Source organism: Conger conger, chromosome 5 (genome assembly GCF_963514075.1).
Source record: "Conger conger chromosome 5, fConCon1.1, whole genome shotgun sequence".
NCBI lineage: Eukaryota > Metazoa > Chordata > Actinopteri > Anguilliformes > Congridae > Conger > Conger conger.
This window is the reverse complement of record NC_083764.1, coordinates 32,122,789-32,146,375: the sequence shown is the minus strand read 5'-3', so window position 1 is coordinate 32,146,375 and position 23,587 is coordinate 32,122,789. Positions and strand designations below refer to the sequence as shown.

The 23,587-nt window shown below is 40.8% G+C and overlaps 1 protein-coding gene across 3 annotated transcripts in view; it reads right to left on the bottom strand.

Moving 5' to 3' along the window:
• Positions 1-276: 276 nt before the first annotated feature.
• hmbox1b (homeobox containing 1 b) overlaps positions 277-23,587 on the bottom strand; it is a 35,250-nt gene continuing 11,939 nt past the window's right edge. The window contains exons 4-11 of one of the 3 annotated variants that reach the window (XM_061243665.1): positions 20,510-20,595; positions 12,661-12,771; positions 8,097-8,250; positions 6,551-6,633; positions 1,934-2,029; positions 1,353-1,444; positions 977-1,060; positions 277-433 (exon numbers count right to left, since the gene is read on the bottom strand). In XM_061243665.1, the coding sequence (XP_061099649.1) occupies positions 290-433; positions 977-1,060; positions 1,353-1,444; positions 1,934-2,029; positions 6,551-6,633; positions 8,097-8,250; positions 12,661-12,771; positions 20,510-20,595 (850 nt within the window). In that variant the 3' untranslated portion in view covers positions 277-289. Of the gene's footprint in view, positions 434-976; positions 1,061-1,327; positions 1,448-1,933; positions 2,030-6,550; positions 6,634-8,096; positions 8,251-12,660; positions 12,772-20,509; positions 20,596-23,587 lie in introns of those variants that run through there. The other 2 variants (XM_061243664.1, XM_061243666.1) reach the window with 2 other exon arrangements.

The following is a 23,587-nucleotide window of genomic DNA, read 5'->3' as shown; positions in this document are numbered from 1 at the left end:
TAACGACTCTGTGAAGGAGGGTGTGGGTAGGGAAGTGGAAGGTCAGACTGGGGATGGGGGTGAATTCAAGACAGGTTTCTAAAGTCTATGTATTACATGTAGTTTTGGTCATTATTTAATGCCACCAACCACCGCCAAACATGCCCACAGTCACACACCGGGCTCATCCCCGTCCCCTACTGCCCCATCCCCATCGATGCCCACCTCATCCCCCTTCCCCGCCCCTTCCCCTTCCCCTTCCCCTTCCCCTTCCCCCTCCCCCTCCCCCTCCCCCTCAGTCTCAGTCTCCTCAATCATCGTCCAGGGCCTCTGTCTTGATGTCCCCGGAGACAGCCCCTGGCCTTGACAGGGCCAGGATAGTGTGGTTGACAGCGGCCATCTCCACGGCCAGGGAAATGGGGTCCTGGTGGTCACTGTGGCTGGTGCTGTCGTCCTGGGGGTGGGGTGGGTTGGGGTGGGAGTTATGGGGGGCAGAGTACAGTTAATCTGGAGCCACTCCACCAGCCACCACCCCTGGGGTTAAACTGTGGCCACACCTCTGCTTTCCTCAGGATTTTCAAAAAAATCAGGATTGTTAAGAAATGGAGGGGGTAATAAAGTGGGTTAAAAAATATTTAAATGTTCCTGTGCTTGAGCATCTCCAAAATATGATTTGTGAGAAAATACATTTGTGCCTTAAAAGGGCCAGATAGGGTATTCCATTTTACCGTTTGTGATGACGACTTCTACAACAATATCAGCATTCATTGGCATACTCTGCCAGTATAATGAACTGAATTATTGATGCATGATTAAAAAGACCCATAAGTTACAAAAACTGATGTGCTCCTGTAGATCATTCTTTCTGCAAGGTTAACAATCATAAATATAGAATGACATTTTACCATTGTGCGAAATTTTTTTTTATCTTTAGCCTTTAAGCATCTTTCCAGAAGTTGAGAGAATCTTCGACCAAATACATAATCCCATAGCATACCTGTGTTGGTGATGAGGGTTCAAGTCTGTAGAAACCAAAGGGTCGAGGCAGAGGTCTCTTTTCAAAATAGGGGACATCGCAGCCCTGAAATAGTTTTTTTGAAAGTCACTTTTTGTAGGCAGTTATGAGTAACAATGAATTGTAATGAATCCGAAAAGGGGAATGAGACAGTCAGAGCGAGCTAGAATAGACAATCATTTGTATGGGCTATTAAAAAGAAAATGGGGCTAAATATGACACCTTAATTAAGCCATTAAACCAAGACAGTACTAATAATATTAATATGTCCACAGTTGAACTGTGGTTAGATATACACTGCACTGTGAAAATGGAAAGATAGAAATGGCTTGCCTCACCCCCCCCAGGTAGCAGCTACCTGCTCAGAATAATCGTTGCCGTCGATATCGTCACTGTTGGAGTGGCCTCCTGGGCTCTGTACATCTATCCCATGGCTCTCTAGGATTGTGGCTTCTTCGGAAAAAAAAAACCAGACCTTTCCATAACACACCCGAGAACACGTGTGCACATCACCGATTAACAAAAGCACACACAAAAAAAAATCCCACATACAGACACTTCCATAAATTACAAAAAAAAAAAAAAAAAAAAAAAAAACACACACAAGCTTCAGTCACACCAGAACACTTTATTCTGTCTAGTCTTATAAAGCAGAAAGTGGAAACAGTTAAGATAATGTAGAATTATATTTCAGTCTTCTCCTGTACAGTTTGACATCATGTTGCGAGACTGAAATGGCCGCAATGGTTTGGAAAACTATAGCTGCATTTCTCTAATCTGGAGCCAAAATGATAAAAAAATACATCGGAGCTTGTTAGGGCTTTTGACGGGGCATTGATCAAGGAGTATTTCATGGATAGAATGAGTGTGGACGAGGCCCAACCTCCACGTGCCAGTCAAGCAATCTATCGGTCCCTCCCGCCTGGGCTGATACTTTACCAATATTGGCTCTCCTCTTGATTTCCTTCCGTCTGTTGGCAAACCAGTTGTAGACCTTGAGGGATGTGACTCTCTCCACATCTGACAGCTTCTTTCCTGGAGAATTAATAAAACCAAGTGTTACAAACTGTATCATAACAGTGTGCATTATTTTATTGAATTTCATCTACACAGTACACTGTAATATGTAATTGAATGTAATGGATTATGGATACAGATTATGGCCAATCCTGCAGTCAATGAGAAGTAGTGGGCACTATGTACTTGGGACCCCACAGGGGGCCAGAACAGAATGACAACAGAGGGGTCCATATTTCATATTCATTACATTACACTACATTTAATTACAATAATGGCATTTGGCAGACGCTCTTATCCAGAGCGACGTACAGTTCATTAGACTATGCAGGAGACAATCCTCCCCTGGAGCAATGCAGGGTTAAGGGCCTTGCTGAAGGGCCCAATGGCTGTGCGGATCTCATTGTGGCTACACCGGGGATCGAACCACCGACCTTGCGGGTCTCAGTCATGTACCTTAAGCACTATATGTATTCACTACTCAGTCCACTAATTTAGTCCACCAGACACTTCCCCACATACAATTAAATGTATACAAGCAGGAACTGCATCAGCTGATTTGGGCAGGGAATATGATTGAATAGTTTTAATGCAGTACAACCTTGTGATGAGAGATGTTTGATCACTGTGTCAGTTTTGTAGTAAGTCTCCAACTGATCTGCTTTGTAAGGGATAACAGAGCGTTATGGAGTGTATATTCCAAACCCTATAACATTAAGCCTGATTTATACTCATCGTATGACGTATGACTTAAAAGTGTAGTACAACACTTTCTCAGTGTCGCACACCTGTAGAATTCTGTTATGCAGCATAGTCATACTTTGTTGCAGTGTTGATGTCTGTAGGGTAGCAAGTAGTAACATAAAAATGAACATGGGAATTGCTTGATGTATGGTTCTTATGAGTACAAAGTGCCAATATCCTTCCGTTTTTCCTTCATACAAAAAATTCGAGATATTTTACCTATAGCAGATTTTTTTTTTTTTTTGCCTAATGTCCCATCCCAACATAACATAAACATAAGGTAATGGCGAGAACAGGCCATTCAGCCCAGCAAAGCTTGCCATAAGTGTACCTACTGCCTAATTTTCCTAAAAGCTAAATAGAATCTAACACCGTATCAAGCCTAGTCTTGAAAACTCCCAGTGTTTCTGCCTCCACTACATGCACTGGCAAGCTATTCCACACATTGACCACTCGCTGAGTGAAAATACTTATATAATATTATAATACCTAATATCTGTACGGAATCTCTCCTTTGCCAATTTCCATTTGTGCCCTCTTGTTCTGCTAACCAAACTCAACCTGAAGAATCCCCTATAAATCACTTTGTTAATCCCTTTACTGAATTTAAAAGCCTCAATCAAATGCCCCCTAAGCCTCCTTTTACTAAACTAAAAGAGATTAAGCAGAGATTAAGTCTATCCTCATAACTCTTAGGTTTTATACATGGAATAAATCTGGTTGCCCTTCACTGAACCTATTCCATATTTTTTTTTATTTACCCATATCTTGGGTAGAACTTGAACCTGAGCTTTTGCCAGGTTTTTAGTTTAATTTACCCCTCTATATTATATTCATTCCCATCTTCATCCCCTAGCCATGTCTCATAGCCCCCACTAATAACTGCCTCAAGTTCCAAAAATGTTTTTATGCTTCTAGCATCTAAACAAAGGCATTTCAGTTTGTTGCTTCGACACATCCTCTCCTGTCCCCTCACTCCCTGCTGTCACAAGTCATGATTACTTCTTGCCCTGAAATGATTTTGTTATTGCTCCCCCCATTTTATGTAGCCTTTGACGTTTCCATCTGGGCAGTCTGTACCTCTCTGCCCATTGCACTCTCTATCCTCCCTGCTTCCAAAGTCCCCAGTTTAAATAATCCCGTGCTACCCTAAGCATATGCTGACCCAGTGCAAAGGTTCCCCTCCGTTTCAGGTGCAGCCCTTCAGTTGTATTTTTTTGTCAATACAGTTTGTACTGGTATGTGCCCTTAACAGATGTCCTGGTCCTGCTGTTGTCTAATTGGCTGCAGGGCCTATTACTTTACAGCAGCACGAAGGTACCTTTCCTTGCAGATAATGGATAAAGCCCCTACATTAAAAGTTCAATGCATGTAAGCAGACTTCCTGCACAGGCCAATGTGGGGGTTGTGCATCTTATATGTTTCTTAAATACAGTGGATTGCAAAACTGTACATTTATGGTTACATTTCACTATACTACAAAACTATTTCAAATGCATTATGTGGGGCATTCACAGTCCTCTGTTCCATCACAGTTGAGAGCTTAATTGACATTTGTTAATGTTAATTTTATTGTATCAAATTAACATAACCAGAAAATGTGAGTGTTTTTCCCCACAAGGGAGTTTACCTCTGGGGGCTCAGGGCTGGCATTTTCATTTTTCCTCCCCTCTGATACTCTGTAAAGCATCTTTGTGACAGTCCTCTGAAAAGTTCTATACAAATAAAATTGAATTTAACTGAACTTAAGAGACAGACTAGATCAGGCAAACAAATGTGTATAATGCCCAGATCTCATGTTGAGTTTGATGGATTGCAATATTTCTGCTCAAATGTTATTAACAAAGCGAACATCAGTTCCTTTCAATATACATATTAAGTACACCTGCTCCTTAACGCAAATTGCCTGCAAATAATGTAACTTCAACTCAATATATATAGCATGCAGAAATGGTGAAGAGGTTTAGCTTTTTTGTTCAGCCAAAGATTTGAATAGACTTTTCCTTTTGCATCTTGGTCAAGTTGGACAGACTTGGTCAAGTTAACCAAAAAGGCCACAGATGCTCAAAAAACTGCTGTATAGCAGAGGTGGGCAGAAGGGCATCTCTCAAAGCACAACAAGTCAAACCTTAAAGCGGATGGGCTACAAACAGGAGAAAACCATGCCAGGATCCACTCCCGTCAGCTAAGAACAGGAAGATGAGGCTGCAGTGAGCATGTGCCAAAAATGGATGACAGAAATTGGAAAAATGTTACCAATCTCGATATCTGCTGCAAAATGTGGATGGTCAGATTTTGGTTCTAACATTTCAACTTGAATGGACCCATCCTGCTCTTGGACAACAGTACAGGCTAGTGATGTAATGGTGAGGGTAATGTTTTCTTGGAACATATTAGGCTCCTTAATACTAATTGAGCGCCATTTGGATAACACAGCAGCCGACTAGGTCTATCCCTTTATGGCCACAACCCTTTTTCAAAAAGATACTTCCAGCAGGATAATGCACCATATCACAAAGCATACGCTACATCATCTCAAGGTGGTTCCACAAACATGATGGAGACTCCTCCAATGGCCTGCACAGTCAGAGCACCTTTGGGATGAGGTGGAATGGGAGGTTCACGACATGAATGAAATTTTCCAAAATCAAAACTGTGTGATGCCATCAAGCCAGTGTGAACCAAATTCCCCAAGGAATGTCTGCAGCACCTCGTTGAATCCACACCTGAGAATTCAGTCTGTTCTGGATGCAAAATGGGGTCCTACCCAGTAGTGGGTTGGTGTACTGAATAAAGTGGCCAGTGAGAGTACTTCAGTAGGGTTTGGTATACAGGACGGATACTGAATATGCAACATTTGACCAAAGATATTGCTCCATATTCATATCAGCCTCAGGATAAGGTCTGGGGATCATAGTACATTAAAAAATTGTGGAGGTCGTCTATCGTGAAAAATGAATACTTTTGCAATTCACGTTTTCTGGTTGCCTAGATTTTATAAAATCAAATAAATTCGTTGAACTTTATGGAACTAATGAAAAAATTTTTTTTGGGAAAAAAAACTTAAATCAGGGGTGTCTGCGGGTATTTGTGGTTTCCTTTCAATCGGCAGCCAATTAAGGCCTTGACAACAAGTTGTGCGGACTCTTTACCCAATGAAAGACTTGGTGCTGAAACACACCAAAAACCAGCAGACACTGCGGCCCTCCAGGACTGGAGATTGACACCCCTGCCTTAAATAAAAATGAAATCCCAGATGAATGCAAATGCACTTTTTGTGGAATTGTGAAATGTAAAGACTCAGAGGGGAGTCACTACTTTTGCAATCCACTGTTAAAAAAAAAAAAAGAAAAAAAATATTGCATAGCTCCAACAATTACAATGCAGTCAAGCATGTTACATTTCCAGCGACCTCTTCCCTGTTGACTGTGCCTTGACCGTCTCAAGCAGTTCGGTGTATGTATGCTACTCAGTAACAGGATTCAGACAATGCATCCTCTGACTGTAACAAAGGGTCTTGCTCTCATTTCTCTCCCTCCTCATTTCAAGTAGTGCATTTCAAGTAGCGCCACAGGCATCAAAATCTATTTTTCTCATATCCTGCAGTTAAACAGATTTTAGACCCCATCGATCGTCTCATTGGTAATGAAGAATAAGAAGCGATCATTTAGTACTGTACATTTGACAGAAATAGACAATGCAATTTTTTCAGGACTTTGTAGGTGGGACATGAACCTAAAGTACAGAATACTGATGTGTAATAAAAGGAGTAAAAGTATTTTATGTTCACCTCACCTGGTTTTTGTATCACAGCATTGCAGGCATTGGCAATTTCCTCTCTCTTAGCCTCGTCAGGGTATTGGTTTTCATTGAAGTAGCTGTAGAAAGGGGGGGGGGGGGATTGTGGTATAATTAAATCTTGAGTCGACTTGATTAATTCAAATTAACATTAGCCCAGAGCCATGGCTGTTGTTGGTCACTTGTCTGCATCTGGACTGCCCATGGGTCAGCAGCAGCAGAGAGATCGAAGCTACAAGAAGTGACAACTCAACATGGCTATGGAATATGGCTAGACAGTCCATAAGTTTTTGGACAGCTTTTGGCCTTGTAGTGGGGAGCGGGGCATATTGTCACACTTTTCACTCTTACATTTCTTGGGAGCAAAACATCAGTGGAATAACTAAATGTCAATCAAATGAAAGCACTCAAATCTCAGGCACATATTTTGTATTCATTATACTCATATCTTATTTCAGTACCTAGTATTTCAGTAACAAAGTAACAGTATTTCAGTTATAGACCGTTAAGTAGAGGATGTGCATTTGACAATGGTTTCATTTTTCAACAAATAAGAAAAGAACCAAGTCATGGTGTATAAAAAAATATATATAAATAAAAAAATAAAATCTAAACCAAATATAACCAAAGGACCGGATCAGGGGCTGGATCTGGGAGGTGCTCTGCCCCCAAGGACAACTGCTGGTACCCGCATTATAGCCAGCGGCTATCCTCTGCAACTGTCAACAATACCCATAATGAACATCTCAACCCCAACCCTTTCCTTTTTAAAACAGCCAACACAGAAACATTACATTTCCAATTTTTACATTTAGTCCTCATATTATTTAGGTTAATGGATAGGACAATTCAAGCATGATCTGGAAGTGCAATAGGATCAAAACTACAATTTTTATGAAATGCATACATTTCATAGAAATAAAAAAAAAATCTATCCTAGAGTATGAATTATGAATATAAGAAAAATGTATTATAATATAATTGAAGGATTTAATTCTCGCCACATGTAAACCAGACCATTTATCCAACTCTGGATCTATAGTGCAATTGAAGTCTCCTGCAATAGCTCTGAATGCATTCATTATTATTGAAAAGTAGCAACATAATCGCCATAAATTGCACTTATTTTTGCAACATTTTACAAAATGTAGCACTGCTTTTTCTTTGGCGACGCAGAGAAATGCTAAATTTGTGCTCTCATTTGATACTTACTGATAGCATGTTGGAAGACATCAGTAATTATAAGGTAGTGTGCAAAGTTTTGCCCAATGTAAACCATGTAACCATGAGGATTAATCTGAGGTTAAAGTGCAGACCTTTAATTTGAGGGTATTTACATCCATATTGGGTGATCCATGTAGGAATTACTATATCCATTATTATTATCATTATTATATAATTTAGAAGAATATATACATAGTACCCCTTTCTAGGGGACCAAGCTCCCTCAAAAATCTATGCAACCAGTAAGCGATGATGTAAATACGTAGTTTTGCCACTTCCCTATAAACAGTTCTCGCTCTTCAATCGCTTTTCCCCTCACCTCTCCATCACAGCGAGACACTCCTTCCTCCATGTGAAGCGGCTGCCTCGCCGCAGGCGGAAGCTGGCTGGGGCACAACTAATGGGGGGCGGAGTTTGTCTCCATTCCACTTCCTCCAGAGCCATGGGGGCAGGGCGCATGTTTAGAGTGGCACCTTCGGAGTAGGGGTGGATAAACATCATGGTTGCAAATGTTACAAACCTGGCTGACAACCAAAGGTTTTTTAAACCAGATCTCAAAATATATCAAAGTTTATTTGAATGCCAGAAATGGAGGCACTGAAACTTGGTAATGGTCATTTAAATTATTTGGACACCTTCGGAAAAGTACTGCTCAAACCTAGTGACAAAAAAATGAATCCCCCATTAATCAGTACAGCTGTTATTAAATAGGCTCAAATTAGACACCTGGAAACATTCCAATCAATCAGTTACCTGCAAGACACCATGCACTCTTAAATCAGTCAATTCATGAAACTGGTGACTAAGAGCTTAGACATATAAAATATTTACATTTTTTAATTAAGACATACAGTCCCCTTCAAAAGTATTAGAACAGCAAGGCCAATTCCTTTGTTTTTGCTATACACTGAAGACAACAGAGTTTGAGGTCAAAAGATGTACACAAGACAGATGACGAATTTCAGCTTTTATTTCCTGTATTATCATTTATTTCCAACTGTATTTTGCAATGCCTAAGTCTAAATAAGAGGACTTCCTTTGGAGGACTTCCAAGGAGTCTGTGTGATGAAGACAATGAAAAGACCTTTGACTCCACAATACAGGTGCATCTCAAAAGATTTGAATATCGTGGAAAAGTTTTTTTTTTTCTGTAAATTCAAAAAGTTAAAAACTTTCATGCAGTAATGTGCAAAAGTTTTAGGCAGGTGTGAAAAAAATGCAGTAAAGTAAGAATGCTTTCAAAAATAGAAATGTTAAGTTTATTTTTATCAATTAACAAAATGAAAAGTTAGTGAACAGAAGAAAAATCTAAATCAAATCAATATTTGGTGTGACCACGCTTTGCCTTCAAACCAGCATCAATTCTTCTCGGTACACTTGCACAAAGTCTGGGATTTTGTAGGCATATAGTCAGGTGTGTGATTACCAATTATACCAAACAGGAGCTAATGATAATCAATTTAATACATTGGTTGAAACACAATCATTAACTGAAACAGAAACAGCAGTGTAGGAGGGTAAAAACTGGGTGAGGAACAGCCAAACTCTGCTTCCAAGGTGAGGTTGCTGAAGACAGTTTAACGTCATACACCACGGCAAGACTGAGCACAGCATCAAGACACAAGGTACTTATACTGGATCAGCAAGGTCTCTCCCAGGCAGAAATTTCAAGGCAGACAGGGGTTTCCAGATGTGCTGTCCAAGCTCTGTTGAAGAAGCACAAAGAAATGGGTGACGTTGAGGACCGTAGATGCAGTGGTCGGCCAAGGAAACTTGCAGGCAGCAGATGAGACGCATCATGCTTACTTCCCTTCACAATCGGAAGATGTCCAGCAGTGCCATCAGCTCACAACTGGCAGAAACCAGTGGGACTCAGGTACACCTATCTACTGTGCGGAGAAGTCTGGTCAGAAGTGGTCCTCATGGAAGAATTGTGGCCAAAAAGCCATACCTCCGATGTGGAAATAAGGCCAAGCGACTCAACTATGCACAAAAACACAGGAACTGGGGTGCAGAAAAATGGCAGCAGGTTCTCTGGACTGATGTCACAAAATGTGAAATATTTGGCTGTAGTAGAAGGCAGTTTGTTCGCCGAAGGGCTGGAGAGCTGAGTGTCTGCAGGCAATACAGAGGTTCCTTGCAAGTCTGGGGCTGCATTTCTGCAAATGGAGTTGGGGATTTGGTCAGAATTAATGGTCTCCTCAATGCTGAGAAGTACTTGCAAATACTTATCCATCATGCAATACCATCAGGGAGGCATCTGATTGGCCCCAAATTATTATTTTTTAAATAAGTTAATTTCTGATTTTTCCCCTTTTCTCCCAATTTGGTAGCCAATTGTACCCCATCCATCCATCCATCCATTATCTGAACCCGCTTATCCTGATCAGGGTCGCAGGGGGCTGGAGCCTATCCCAGCATACATTGGGCGAAAGGCAGCAATACACCCTGGACAGGTCGCCAGTCTATCTCAGGGCACACACACCACACACTCACACACTCACACCTACGGGCAATTTAGACTCTCCAATCAGCCTAACCTGCATGTCTTTGGACTGTGGGAGGAAACCGGAGTACCCGGAGGAAACCCACGCAGACACGGGGAGAACACGCAAACTCCGCACAGAGAGGCCCCGGCCGACCGGGATTCAAACCCAGGACCTCCTTGCTGTGAGGCGGCAGTGCTACCCACTGCACCATCCGTGCCGCCTTCAATTGTACCCCATCTGATCCAATTTGAGGTAGTGTTAGATACACCACCCACACAGCGCAACACGCCTTCTTCAAGCAGTCTCGTCTCATGCTCATGACCGTGATTCCGAGGTGCCCGAGGTGGTTTATTGTGGGACGATCAGCTAACCCTGCCCAGTCCCTCCCTCTGGAGCAGCGAGCCAATTGTGCCGCTTCATGTGAGCCGGCCAAACTTTGAATCGAACCCCGGGCCACGGTGTGCAACTGCAGCAAACTGCAACCACAAGTCCGCTGCGTCTTAGCCTGTTGCACCACAGAGGCTCCAGCCTGATTGGCCCCAAATTTATTCTGCAGAAGGACAACGACCCCAAACATACAGCCAATGTCATTAAGAACTATCTTCAGCGTAAAGAAGAACAAGGAGTCCTGGAAGTGATGGTATGGCCCCCACAGATCCCTGATTTAACATCATCGAGTCTGTCTGGGATTACATGAAAAGACAGAAGCATTCAAGGCTGCCTAAATCCACAGAAGAACAGTGGCTAGTTCTCCAACTTGTTGAACAACCTACCTGCCGAGTTCCTTCAAAAGCTGTGTGCAAGTATACCTACAAGAATTGATGTTGTTTTGAAGGCAAAGGGTGGTCACACCAAATATTCATTTGATTTAATTTTTCTTCTGTTCATTCACTTCTTCCGTTCATACATTTTGTTAATTGATAAAAATAAACTATTAACATTTCTATTTTTTAAAGCAGTCTTATTCTACTGCATTTTTTTCACACCTGCCTAAAATATTTGCACAGCACTGTATGTTCTAGATTCATTCCATAAAGTTAAATATTTCAAGCCTTTTTTTTGGTTTAATCTTGATTACGGTTTACAGCTCATGAAAATAAAAAAATCCAGTATCTCAAAATATTTGAATATTACCAAAGACCAATCAAAAAAAGGATTTATAATACTTTCCAGAAGTTTGACATTTCTGTATGTTCATTTATGCACTCAACACTTGGTCGGGGCTCCTTTTGCAGGAATTACTGCATCAATGTGTCGTGGCATGGAAGCAATCAGCCTGTGGCACTGCTGAGGTGTTATGAGCCTTCAGCTCATCTATATTGTTGGGTCTGGTGTCTCATCTTCCTCTCTATGGGGTTCAGGTCAGGCAAGTTGGCTGGACAATCAAGCACAGTTACCATGGTCAGCAAACCAGTTACTAGTAGTTTTGGCACTGTGGGCAGGTGCCAAGTCCAGCTGGAAAAGGAAATCAGCATCTCCATAAAGCTTGTCAGCAGACAGAAGCATGAAGTGCTCTAAAATCTCCTGGTAGACAGCTGCGTCGACTCTGGACTTGATAAAACACACACCAGCACCAGCAGATGACATGGCACCCCAAATCATCACTGACTGTGGAAACTTCACACAGTTCTTGAATCAGCTTTGCTTGACAATCCTCTCAAGACTGCAGTCATCCCTGTTGCTTGTGCACCTTTACCTACCACACAGTGAACTTTCAATGAATATGCTTTGACACAGCACTCTGCGAACAGCCAGCCCTTTCAACAATATTACCTTCTGTGGCTCACCCTCCTTGTGGAGGGTGTCAATGAGTCTCTTCTGGACAACTGTCAAGTCAGCAGTTCAAGTCAGACTTGAAATATTTCACTTTGTAATGAAACGAGAATGTATGAAAGTTGCACTTTTTAATTAAATTATGGAAAGAAAAGAACTTTTCTACGATATTCTAATTTTTTGAGATGCACCTGTTGAGGGCATTTTCAGTGACATGACCCCATTTTATATCGGTAAGTATCTAAATACTAGGGATCACACAAATCATTTGTTTTTGTTAAAGGTTACCATCCCCATTTTGAAAATGGTTATCCATGTAATTGATACTACTTATGACTGCTAAGGGTGGTATCTTATTTATGCACATGCATGCAAGAATGGACAAACCCAGAAACCCAGAAAATGTGTGCATGCACATAAGCACAACTCCAGTTTTGACCCTTTGTTAGAGGCTTTATATGAAAATGGCGATGCTTTACCGAGCATCGAAGTACAGTGCTGAGTGCGTGTTCCAGAGTACAGATGATGTGACTGGAGAGGATTACATGACTATAAGCCATTGACTTATGGTCTCCAGAGGTTGTTTTATGGGAGGGGGCTTTGGTAGGAGAGGGGTGTTACCAGGCGTGGTCTTCTCCAGCTGGTACCAGCGATAGAACGCCCTCTTCTTCTGCTCACTTAGGTCTGAGCCCTGCTGCAGCAGCCAGTGGGAGATTCGGCTCTGACTGATGCCTGAAAGAGAGCAAGAAACTGAGCAAAGTCGAAAAAGGCAACGCAGGGCCCCATTTCATCTACGTTGCTTGAACATCCATCCATCCATCCATTATCTTAACCCGCTTATCCTGAACAGGGTTGCAGGGGGGCTGGAGCCTATCCCAGCATACATTGGGCGAAAGGCAGCAATACACCCTGGACAGGTCGCCAGTCCATCGCAGGGCACACACACCATTCACTCACACACTCACACCTACGGGCAATTTAGACTCTCCAATCAGCCTAACCTGCATGTCTTTGGACTGTGGGAGGAAACCGAAGTACCCGGAGGAAACCCACGCAGACACGGGGAGAACATGCAAACTCCGCACAGAGAGGCCCCCGGCCGACGGGGATTCGAACCCAGGACCTCCTTGCTGTGAGGCGGCAGTGCTACCCACTGCACCATCCGTGCCGCCTCGTTGCTTGAACAGTCTAGGATAATTTGATGGGTCTTTTGTCAAATTATATGCTGAATTAAATTTGGCCTTTCATAACCATTTTTTTTGGCATGTCAAAATCAACTGTTTGGCACATTAAAAAGTAAGAACACGTGGGTGAGCTCAACAATGGCAAACAGTGTTGTAGATAACAAAAGAATCGTTTACATGGTGAAGAAAAATCCCATTGTAACAGTTCAAAACTCTACGATGTAGGTGTAGATGTGTTAAAAACAACCATCAAGAGAAGACTACGGCAGCATAATCTCAAATGGATCACCACAAGATGAGAACCCCCTCGCAAGCCTATAATAAGAATATAATGGCCAGGTTACAGAGTGCAAACACGTCCTGTAGTGTTTTTTGTATGTTATGGACAGATGAGACAAAGATCAACCAGTAGCAGAGTGATGGAAAGTATGAAGAAAAAAAGGAACAGATCCAAAGCAAACCACTTTAATAGTAAAATTGATTGCAAAGGATTTGCAACAAAATACTGAATATGATGTCTTGTGTTAATCTGTCCAATTACTTTTGATCCCAAAAAATGTAGGGACTATATCAGGACTTGAGACTAACGGCATCCTGACATCCCAGGGATAATAAAAAATGTTTACAGTATGAAGAGAAATCATCCCCGGGACGACTTTCGGGAAGAATGGGCTTAAAAGAAAGAAAGAAAGAAAGAAAGAAAGAAAGAAAGAAAGAAAGAAAGAAAGTAAGTAAGTAAGTAAGTAAGTAAGTAAAAGTAAGTAAGTAAGTAAAAGTAAGTAAAAGTAAGTAAGTAAGTAAGTAAGTAAAAGTAAGTAAAAGTAAGTAAGTAAATAAATAAATAAATAAATAAATAAATAAATAAATAAATAAATAAATAATCTTAAAATGAAACCACCAATATTTTTTGCAGTTTCCATGTTAGCGTGTTAGTTTAGCAAGACTTTAAGCCTATAGGAGTCTGTAGCCTACCTCCTTCAAAGTGAAGAAATATACCTTACAGCAACTCCAAAGCAGTCTTATTTACAAGGTATCACATGTATTTGAAATACATGTGCGGGAAAACAATTTAGACAAGAGATATTTTCGGAGAAGTTAGACGGTTTTAACTATAACCACTGAACACGTATGTATCCTCCATGGTCTTCCGCTGGTTGAGCGCAGTGATCCGTGCTCCTTCTGAAGCCTAAAAGGTAGAACGACTTTCCTAAATTGTTAAATAATGTTCCTCACTCCAACAAATTTGCACAGGTGGGGCATGAGAGAGGACCCACTGTGCAAGCTTTGTGGGGGGAAAGGGACCATGGGGCACATCCTGTCAGGGTGTAAAACAGCACACACCCAAGGAAGGTACAGGTGGCGCCATAACAAGGTGCTCATGACACTCACTAACACCCTGGAGCAGGAAAGTCGCAAGAAACGCCACCAAGAAACCAACACCATCAATCAAGTTTGTGAGGGAGGGAGAAAAGCCATCAACCACAGCAAGAATATCAAACAACCGACTACAGAAGTCCCAGTTATGGGAAATGAGAGGAAGACCTGGGAGGAAGGCTGCAGTTCCCACAGGTTGTCCAGCCAACCCTGAGGCCAGATGTGGTCCTGTGGTTGGTTGAGGCAAAGAAAATCATCCTCATCAAACTTACAGTCCCATGGGAAGAAGGGTGTGACCAAGCCTTTGAAAGAAATAGTGCCAAATACCAGGACAAGACTGGGGCGGCCAGTAGCGTAGTGGTTAAGGTAAATGACTGGGACACGCAAGTTTGGTGGTTCTAATCCCGGTGTAGCCACAATATGATCCGCACAGCCATTGGGCCCTTCAGCAAGGCCCTTAACCCTGCATTGCTCCAGGGGAGGATTGTCTCCTGCTTAGTCTAATCAACTGTATCTGGATACGAGCGTCTGCCAAATGCCAATAATGTAATGTAATGTAATGACTGCAGGGGGAAAGGGTGGCAGGCATGGCTATTCCCAGTTGAGGTCGGCTGTAGAGGATACCCTGCTCAGTCAGTATGGAGAATGCTCACAGCCATTGGTATGACAGGAAAGGACAGGAAGATAGCAGCTCGCAGGATGGGGGAAGCAGCAGAAAGAGCACTTGTTGGCTATGGGGCAGGAGAGAGGAGATAAGCTGGAAGTCTTTGGCCACCACAGCTGACCCATCAACAGGAGGGTGTTACGGTTCAGGGTCCAAACACCCAATGAACATTGGACACTGTCTGACGACATCAACTCCTCCTGGACAAGGCTACATTCACCATAGGTGAATGAAGAAGCATCTTTTTAGATGTAATTATTCTCATAAATAATGTTACTACGATAGCATTATGGCGAACACAAATCTAGCCGGCAGCTTGTATAGGTAGCTAGCATTTCCCCCTGCTAACATTAAGTTAAATAACATGTTACAGTCAATGGCTTTTACTGTAGTCAGCAGTCGTTGAAAGGGGCTGATAGGTTAACTATAACCTACTTTAGATTTTTGCCAGATATGCATAGCCTAAGTTATTTACAACAATTAAGACTTTGATTTAGGCTGCTGGTTTCAAATTGTGAACATTTACCTGCAAAATAATTCAAGGCAATGTTCCTATTACTCTATTTAGCGATATAATTCTGACTACAGCTCCATTTGTTAAATTTAGAATTATGAGTACTTAAAGGTACAATAGGTAATTTAAGATTCCTAACGGTCAAGAGAGGAATTGCAGCAACAAACACCCTCAAGCCACAACATACACTGTTTTGGAAAGTTGACAGTGACAAACGCGACAGAGCTTGTCGTCTTTCTGTTGAGTTCTAGTAAGAAAATGTTTACCGATCAAGTGACTTTATGAAAGGTTGACTTCATTGTGCTGCACAACACTATTTATATGTTTTGCCTTTTTGAAGTTTTCACTCTAGCTAACCAACAATATTATGAGCAAGCAGCTTATTTGGCTATGGAACTAGCCGGCTATATAACTAAGATATGATAGTGTACCACAAATGATACAACTGCAACTTACAGTTTGAGACAAATTGACGATGATTGGCCATATGCCTATACTTCTTTTTAATTGGTAGCAGAAATACGAAAGTTTACCTTATCACCTAGCAACTGCTGCACGGGCTGTCAGTATGGAATGTGCATTCACTTCAAACACCCCACCGTATTTCAGCTAGTTACTAGCCTAGAGGTAATCGCCTAATACTTCGAATTTATTTTTTTGTGAATAAATGCAGCCTTTGAGTGCTTAAAACTGCCAGAGTGCATCTATGTCAGGACAAATAGAGGTAAGAGAGGCAGTAGGGAGTCCTACAACTGTTAACATAGTATATTTGCAAATATAGTTAAATGCCCCGTGTCGTGCGTCAAATGTCCTGGTTTTTCACAAATTGAATGTGGCAACTCTAATTGCCTCGCTACTATGTCCATACACAACGCATCAGAATAAGCCCCCATGCCATTGGCTGTGGAAATTTTTCAACCAATGAGCTTGCATTATTATTCAGTTGTGCAAGGTTTTGGTACAGTGACGGCCCGTCAAATGTATATTTTGAAACCAGAATTTAAGGACTATAAACACAGGCAGAGGGTGAGTCAACATATCAGTGAGCCTTTTTCAACAACAGGGATTTACAATGGCCTTGCAACAATGTTTTAACACAAAAATCTTACCTATTGTCCCTTTAACACGATTAACAACCTGCTTGTAAGATTTTAGATCATCTCTTCAGTTTAACTTCCTAAATTACTTTCTTGATACAAATGTATTTCTATCGGCCTATCCTGTCTTTTCAATGTTAGCGTGGCTCAAAAATTATGTTTCAGAACGGACTGGGACGCTATATTGGGACTTTGCGCATATGATGGAAAAATGGTAAAAAGTTAGTCTGGAGTAGGGGTGAGCCGAGTATTTGTTTTAGACGAGTACTCATAACGACTGTTGACTTTTTTCCGAATAGGAATGTTGTAGGAATGAGTAATTTGATTAATTATTTTTTACATTGGCTGTGGTAGCTGTACATCAGTGACAAATGCTTAACAAAGTTAACACTTTCGTGATAGGCCAGTTTCTCCCTGGTTCCTCCCCCTTAGATCAGTAAAAACTACTGCATGCTGTTATTTTCCTCACTTCTCTCTTGTGCATGACTGTTGTGTGAACTTGTTCCGATCATAGATTAAGGACATAACAACTTAATTAGTATTCTTGTCACTGTGTGATCTGGGGTGCGTTCAACATCGCAAACATTAGCGAACATATAAAGACTTTTGCCGATGGGGAAGACGTGACCCATTGTAAATAATCTGTTGTTTTGTGCACCAAACAAGCTATGGAACAGAGCTAACTTTAGACATGAATGATACAGGATTAAAAATGCCTAAGTAAGGACGGAGGATGCGGTCACAATTTTGTGGACATTATTTTAGCCAGAGGTATGGTAGTACATTTTCTCAATTTTACGTAGCTGAGCGTAGCTGTGACACACGTGGGCAATTGCCATCAGCTTAATTTGTTTGTTGAAGTTGTTTGCGGTGATTGTGGTGGATTTTCTAGATTGCTGTAATGTTAATATAACTAGCTAGCTAGTAAGCTTGCTTGCTATGTCCTACTGAAAGTCTTTACACATTTTAATGTGTGAGGAAGGCTGAGAATACTTAATGTCTAGCCATTCTTTGCTTACGTTCAACTACTCAACGCCTCTGTTTCTGGCCCTTCATGTTAGTTAATCGAACAGTTGGTCTACTATATTGTTAAACACTCATCTTGATGGACCCTGTTGGCTTATTCCTGTTGTTGCTACATGCTAGCTAGCTAACAATCTGAACTGGTGGTATTTCACAAAGCAGGATTACTGTGCTGAATAAACCCATAACACCCCAAACATTTCAAAGCATGAATGGCAGCACTCTCTATGGAGTGAGCCTTCTTCTACCTGGATCAAATTTACTGCAGCCTCCGGTCGGGGTTGTTAAATAAATAATAAATGTATTTATTGGTTTTTAATTATTATTATTTACAGTTCTATATATCTAATGCTGGCAAAAGCTTACCTTAACTACCTTCATAAGGAATGTGTATTTCAACTATTTCTAAAATGAAATTGAAAGCAAAAATTCCCTGCTTTAAAAGGACCACATTAATCCTGTCACAACAGATTGCCCTGTGCAGTATAAAATTAAATGCATTGGCAAAGTTTACAGTTACATAAAAATATAAGGCATATAGAAACCATTGCCATAAGTAAAATCATTAGACCAGTTGACTATGGCATCTGTACAAAATCCCATTTTTATACTTGCACGGTTTCTGTAGGATTCCCTGCCTAAAATAGACCAGATTTATCATGTCGCCACCACGGCATGGTCTTATCATGATGCAAATATTTGACATTAATGTGACCACAGAATTTTGAGTGCATAATCCTGTCCGGAACAGTCTCAACAGTTTCAACAGTTTTTAAAAGCAGCAGATTTGGCACATTTCATGCCAATCACATCTGTCAGGCAGAAGCCATAGGGAAGAGGGATGAAAACACAGAATTATAATTTCAACCGATGCCTTTAAGAAAAGTGACGAGATCAACCAGCATGCCTGGACGAAGCCTACAAGGCTTTAACTACTGACTGCTGGACATGTCTGGGCACGATTTAAATGTAAATCCTTAATTTGGCTATTAGGCTACTATCCATGTTGACATTAGGGGTGTGAAAGGTTAACCGGTTAACCGAAACTGATTTGTAACCGGTTACAAAAAATTGATAACCGATAACCGTCTGAAGGTGAAATTGTAAGCTCAGTTTAAAATAAATGCGTGTTCACCACTAGGCATATTCTTGCGGTTCTAAACTATTCTAAACTGGTTAGTAGTTTGAGCAAGCAATCTGGCCATTTCAGGGGTTTAAAATGCAAACACCACAGGCAATTGAATGCTACAGTATTAGAGTTATCAAATAATTTCTGTAGCTGTTGATTGACTTTTGGCTTATTGTAACGTTATGTTGTTTCTTAAGGTTCACAGAAGATCCGTGTTTATTCGTTGACGCAAATTAAAACTACAGCAAACTGAACGTAGCTTTCAACTATGCTGTATCTACATAAAAATAAACAAAGCAATACATCATTGCACAAATGTTGCACGAAATATTACACAACGCTGTCCACAAGCAATCGGCGGCCATTTCAGAGGGTTAAGAATGCGAACACCGCATGGAATCGAATGCTACAGTACTATAATAGTCAAATATTTGTGTGTGTTTTAAATCTGTAGATGTTAGTTCACTTATGGCTTATTCTATGGCGTTTCTTCATACTTGTTTATTCGTTTGACACGTGAATTAAAACTAATGGCAAACTGAACTTCGCTTTCCACTATGCGGTACCTACATAAAAATAAATAAAGCAATACATTACCATTAGGCTATTTATCCATCGGATATTGAAAGCGAAAATTCCCTGCTTTCAACGAAAAATGGACACGTTAATCTCACCACCACGATTGTCCCACGCCATATAAAATGCATTGAAATATAAAATGCAAGTTTACCGTTACATAAAAATATATCAAATTGGACAGAGACCTGTGTTGGCAGGAAAGTGAAATCATTAGACCCAGTCGCCTATGGTAAAATAGACCCGATGTTATATTCAAATCAGCAAAATAATGCGGAATTTCGAGTGCACAACCCTGTCTGTAACAAAGTAACATCTGTAAAAAAGCATATTTACAGATTACATGCCAATGTAATTACGACCAGTGGACGTAAACTACAGGGATTTCTGCAACTGTGAGGTAGGTGACACTGCACACTGTCAATGTAATGGTAAATATCTAATTTGGCAATTCGGCTGATTTACCATTATCGGATTTACAATGTTGACATTTAACAATTGAGATGGACCAAAATAAAGTGTGAAAATGCAATTAAATTTATTATAAGCAGTATCGCTTACACGTTTGCAAAAAGGGATGGTAACCGGTTACAAAACTGATGATTTGTCACATACCTAGTCGTTAGATCTACCTAAAAAAAAAAAAAGTTCTGAAATCGTTCTGATCATTTCTGGCGCAATTGACAGATACAGAGTGCATAAAATACTATAGGAAACACTATATAGTTCTGGTACTGGATAATGACTAACAGAAACCGCATTCAATCCACTCTACCATCTACATTCTACAATCCAACTACTAATTACCACACAATTTCAAAACAGTAGCTTCGTCTTTTAACGTTACAGAATGTTCAAATTAGCTTGCCAGCTCGTATAATATCAATATTGTGAGTTAGCTACACTTACCTGTCACCTGGGCGACGACGGCCTGGGATATGCGACGATTTCCCAGGAAAGCCTTGATTTCTTCCTTCACCATCCCGCTGTCTCTTCTAGAGAGAAAGAGAAAGAGCTGCCGGTCAAACAAAACCATGAATAGGTGGACATGGACAAAAATAGAGTTTTTTTGGCGCTTCATTTAAAAGTTACCACATGCACTCTTATTGACCTCCGCGGTCCAGACATTTTATGATGGCTCAACTAAATATATGTAAACCTGATATTATCGTCTTACCGCACTACATGCTAGCTAGGGTGACTCAAACGGTTCCTGGCTGCGTGAGTTGTACTGTTGGTCGAACCCAGACAGTGCTTCGTTATAATGGCGTGGTCACCACCTTATGGCGAACACTTAGTACTACAGTGGGATGAACAAACAAAAGTTACGAAGTCTGATCCACAGTCCTCCCTCCCGATTTCATGAGTAGGGCGTATCTGCAGACCATATCTAGTATCTATTTTCCCACCTCTAGTTAAATTTCATGGTGGCTGGTTGCAAAGAACGGATGGATGGTGATCGAGTGTGGACGAGGATTGTGATTAAAGTTTGCCAGCCATTTCAGACAGTTAGCCTAGCTGTAAACATTATTAGCTTGCTAAACAATGGAATAGTATGGCGTAGCTCCACTTGTAGCAAAATACAGAATAACAATGACCGTTTTAGGTAGGTGCGGAATTCGACAGCTAACTAGAATCCTGCAGAGAACAGTAACAAATAGTCAATGTGAACCCTGCTGAAAAAAAACAGCTGAGACTGGGCATTTCAAGCTGGTCATAGCTGGATTTTACACCAGGGAAATTAATGAAGGAGATGTGTTCATGAACCAGACTAAGTCGCATGTACTCAAGTTGTACAATACAAAGTTTCCTCAGCATTGCGTGTGTTGCGTGTGTTGACACTGATCTCTAAAAAAGATTTTTTGAATGCGTTTGGTTTTTGTAAATGCACAATTTGGTATTTACTTGCCAAAACAACATTCCAACGAGGTGGTTGTCATTATAGTGGTCTACAAGTCCTGGAGACATTAATATTGTTAATTGATTCAATTCTTTAAAGTAACCAAATTATTACATTTAAAAAAATGTGATCTAAGTGACTTTGACCGTGGAATGATTGCTGGTGGCAGACAGGGTGGTTTGAGCATCTCAGAAACTGCTGATCTCCTGGGATTTCCACGCACACTAGTCTCTAGAGTTTGCAAAGGATGGTGCAAAAAAACTCCAGTGAGCAGCAGTTCTGCAGACAGGAACACCTGGTTAATGAGAGACATCAGAGGAGAATGGCCAGACTGGTCAAAGCTGACAGGAAGGTGACAGTAACGCAAATAGCCAGGGATGTGACAAATCATCAGTTTTAGTTACCGGTTACCATCCAAATCTTCAAATGGTTAACCGATACTGCTCATAACCAGTTTTTTTGTTTGTTTGTTTTTTACTGGATTACTGAGAAATTTAATTGTGGCCATCTGAATAGTTAAGTGTCAAGATTGTAAGTCAGATAATAGTAAGTCAGCCTAATTGCCAAATTAAATATTTACATTGACTTTGACATTGTGCAGTGTAACCTCACAGTTGCAGAAATCTGTAGTTAAATCCCTGTAGTTTTAAGTCCAGGCATTTCTGGTCGATCGTGTGTCATTTTATTATTATTATTTTTTTTTTAAATGCATCGGTTCAAATTATAATTCTACATGTTTTCATCACTCTTCTAAGGCTTGTGCCTGATAGACTTGATTGGCATTAAATCTGTGAATATGCTACTGTTAACAACTTTGTTAGACGGGGTTGTGAACTCCAAATTCCGTTGTCACGCAATATTTGCCTGATATAACAACGACCGGGTCTGCTGTACAATTTGATATATTCTTATGTAATGCTAACTTGCATTTTATATGGCAATGCATTTTATATGGCGGTTTTATATGGCAATCATGGTGGTGAGAATAACATGGTCAATCTTTCACTGAAAGCAGGGAATTTTCGCTTTCAATATCCAATGGATACATAGCCTAATGATAATGTTTTGCTTCATTTATTTTTATGTAGATAACGCATAGTGGAAAGCTACGTTCAGTTTGCCGGTAGTTTGAATTTGCGTGTCAATAAATAAACACGTATGAAGAAATGCCATACAATAAACCATAATTGAACCATCCATATACATATTTAAAACAGACATTCTATGATAACTATGGTTATAAAATTCTGCCCAATGCTTGCATTATTGCTAAAACTTGATATAATCAAACATTCACCAGTGCTATTTAGTAGCTTTTGGTACATTTTGGAATGTAAAATACATTTTTAGGCTTGTTTTATATCAAATATAGTGAAAAATGAGGTTGTCAAAAATATTAGCCCCCATGTGCATTTTTGCTTTCAAAACACATACAATCAACCAATTAGCTTTCAAACCACACCTGTGCAGTCAATTAGCTTCCCAACAACACCTGAGCATTCAATCAGCATTGAGCTTTACTTAAGGGACTCCAAAGAACAGGGCACTTGAACACATTGAGAGGGACTACTCCTACTCACAATGCCAAAGACAAAGGAAATCAGCCCAGAAATGAGCTCAGAAAGAAGATAGTGGAGGCTCATAATAAGGGGGAAGGCTATACTGCCATTTCCAAGCGTTTTACAGTGTCTAGAACAGCTGTACATTGCATCATTGCTAAGTAGAAGGTGACAAATTCTGTAAGAAACAAACCTGGGCGTGGCCGAAAGCGCAAGATTTCAAGAACTCTGGAGAGGAAAATAGTCAGAGATGTCAACAAGAAGCCCTGGACATCTGCCAAGATGATTGTTGCTGACCTGGCCTATTCTGGAGTTAATGTTTCTAGGAACACAGTTGTGAGGGCTCTTCATCGTGGTGGGCTTCAGGGCCATCGTCCCAGAAGAACCCCTTTACTCAAAGAGCGGCACATCAGAGCCAGACTGAGGTTTGCCTGTGAACATTTGAAAGGTAAAGATGAGTTTTGGAAGTCTGTCCTTTGGTCTGATGAAACTAAACTGGAACGGTTTGGGCACATGGATGTTGCTTAT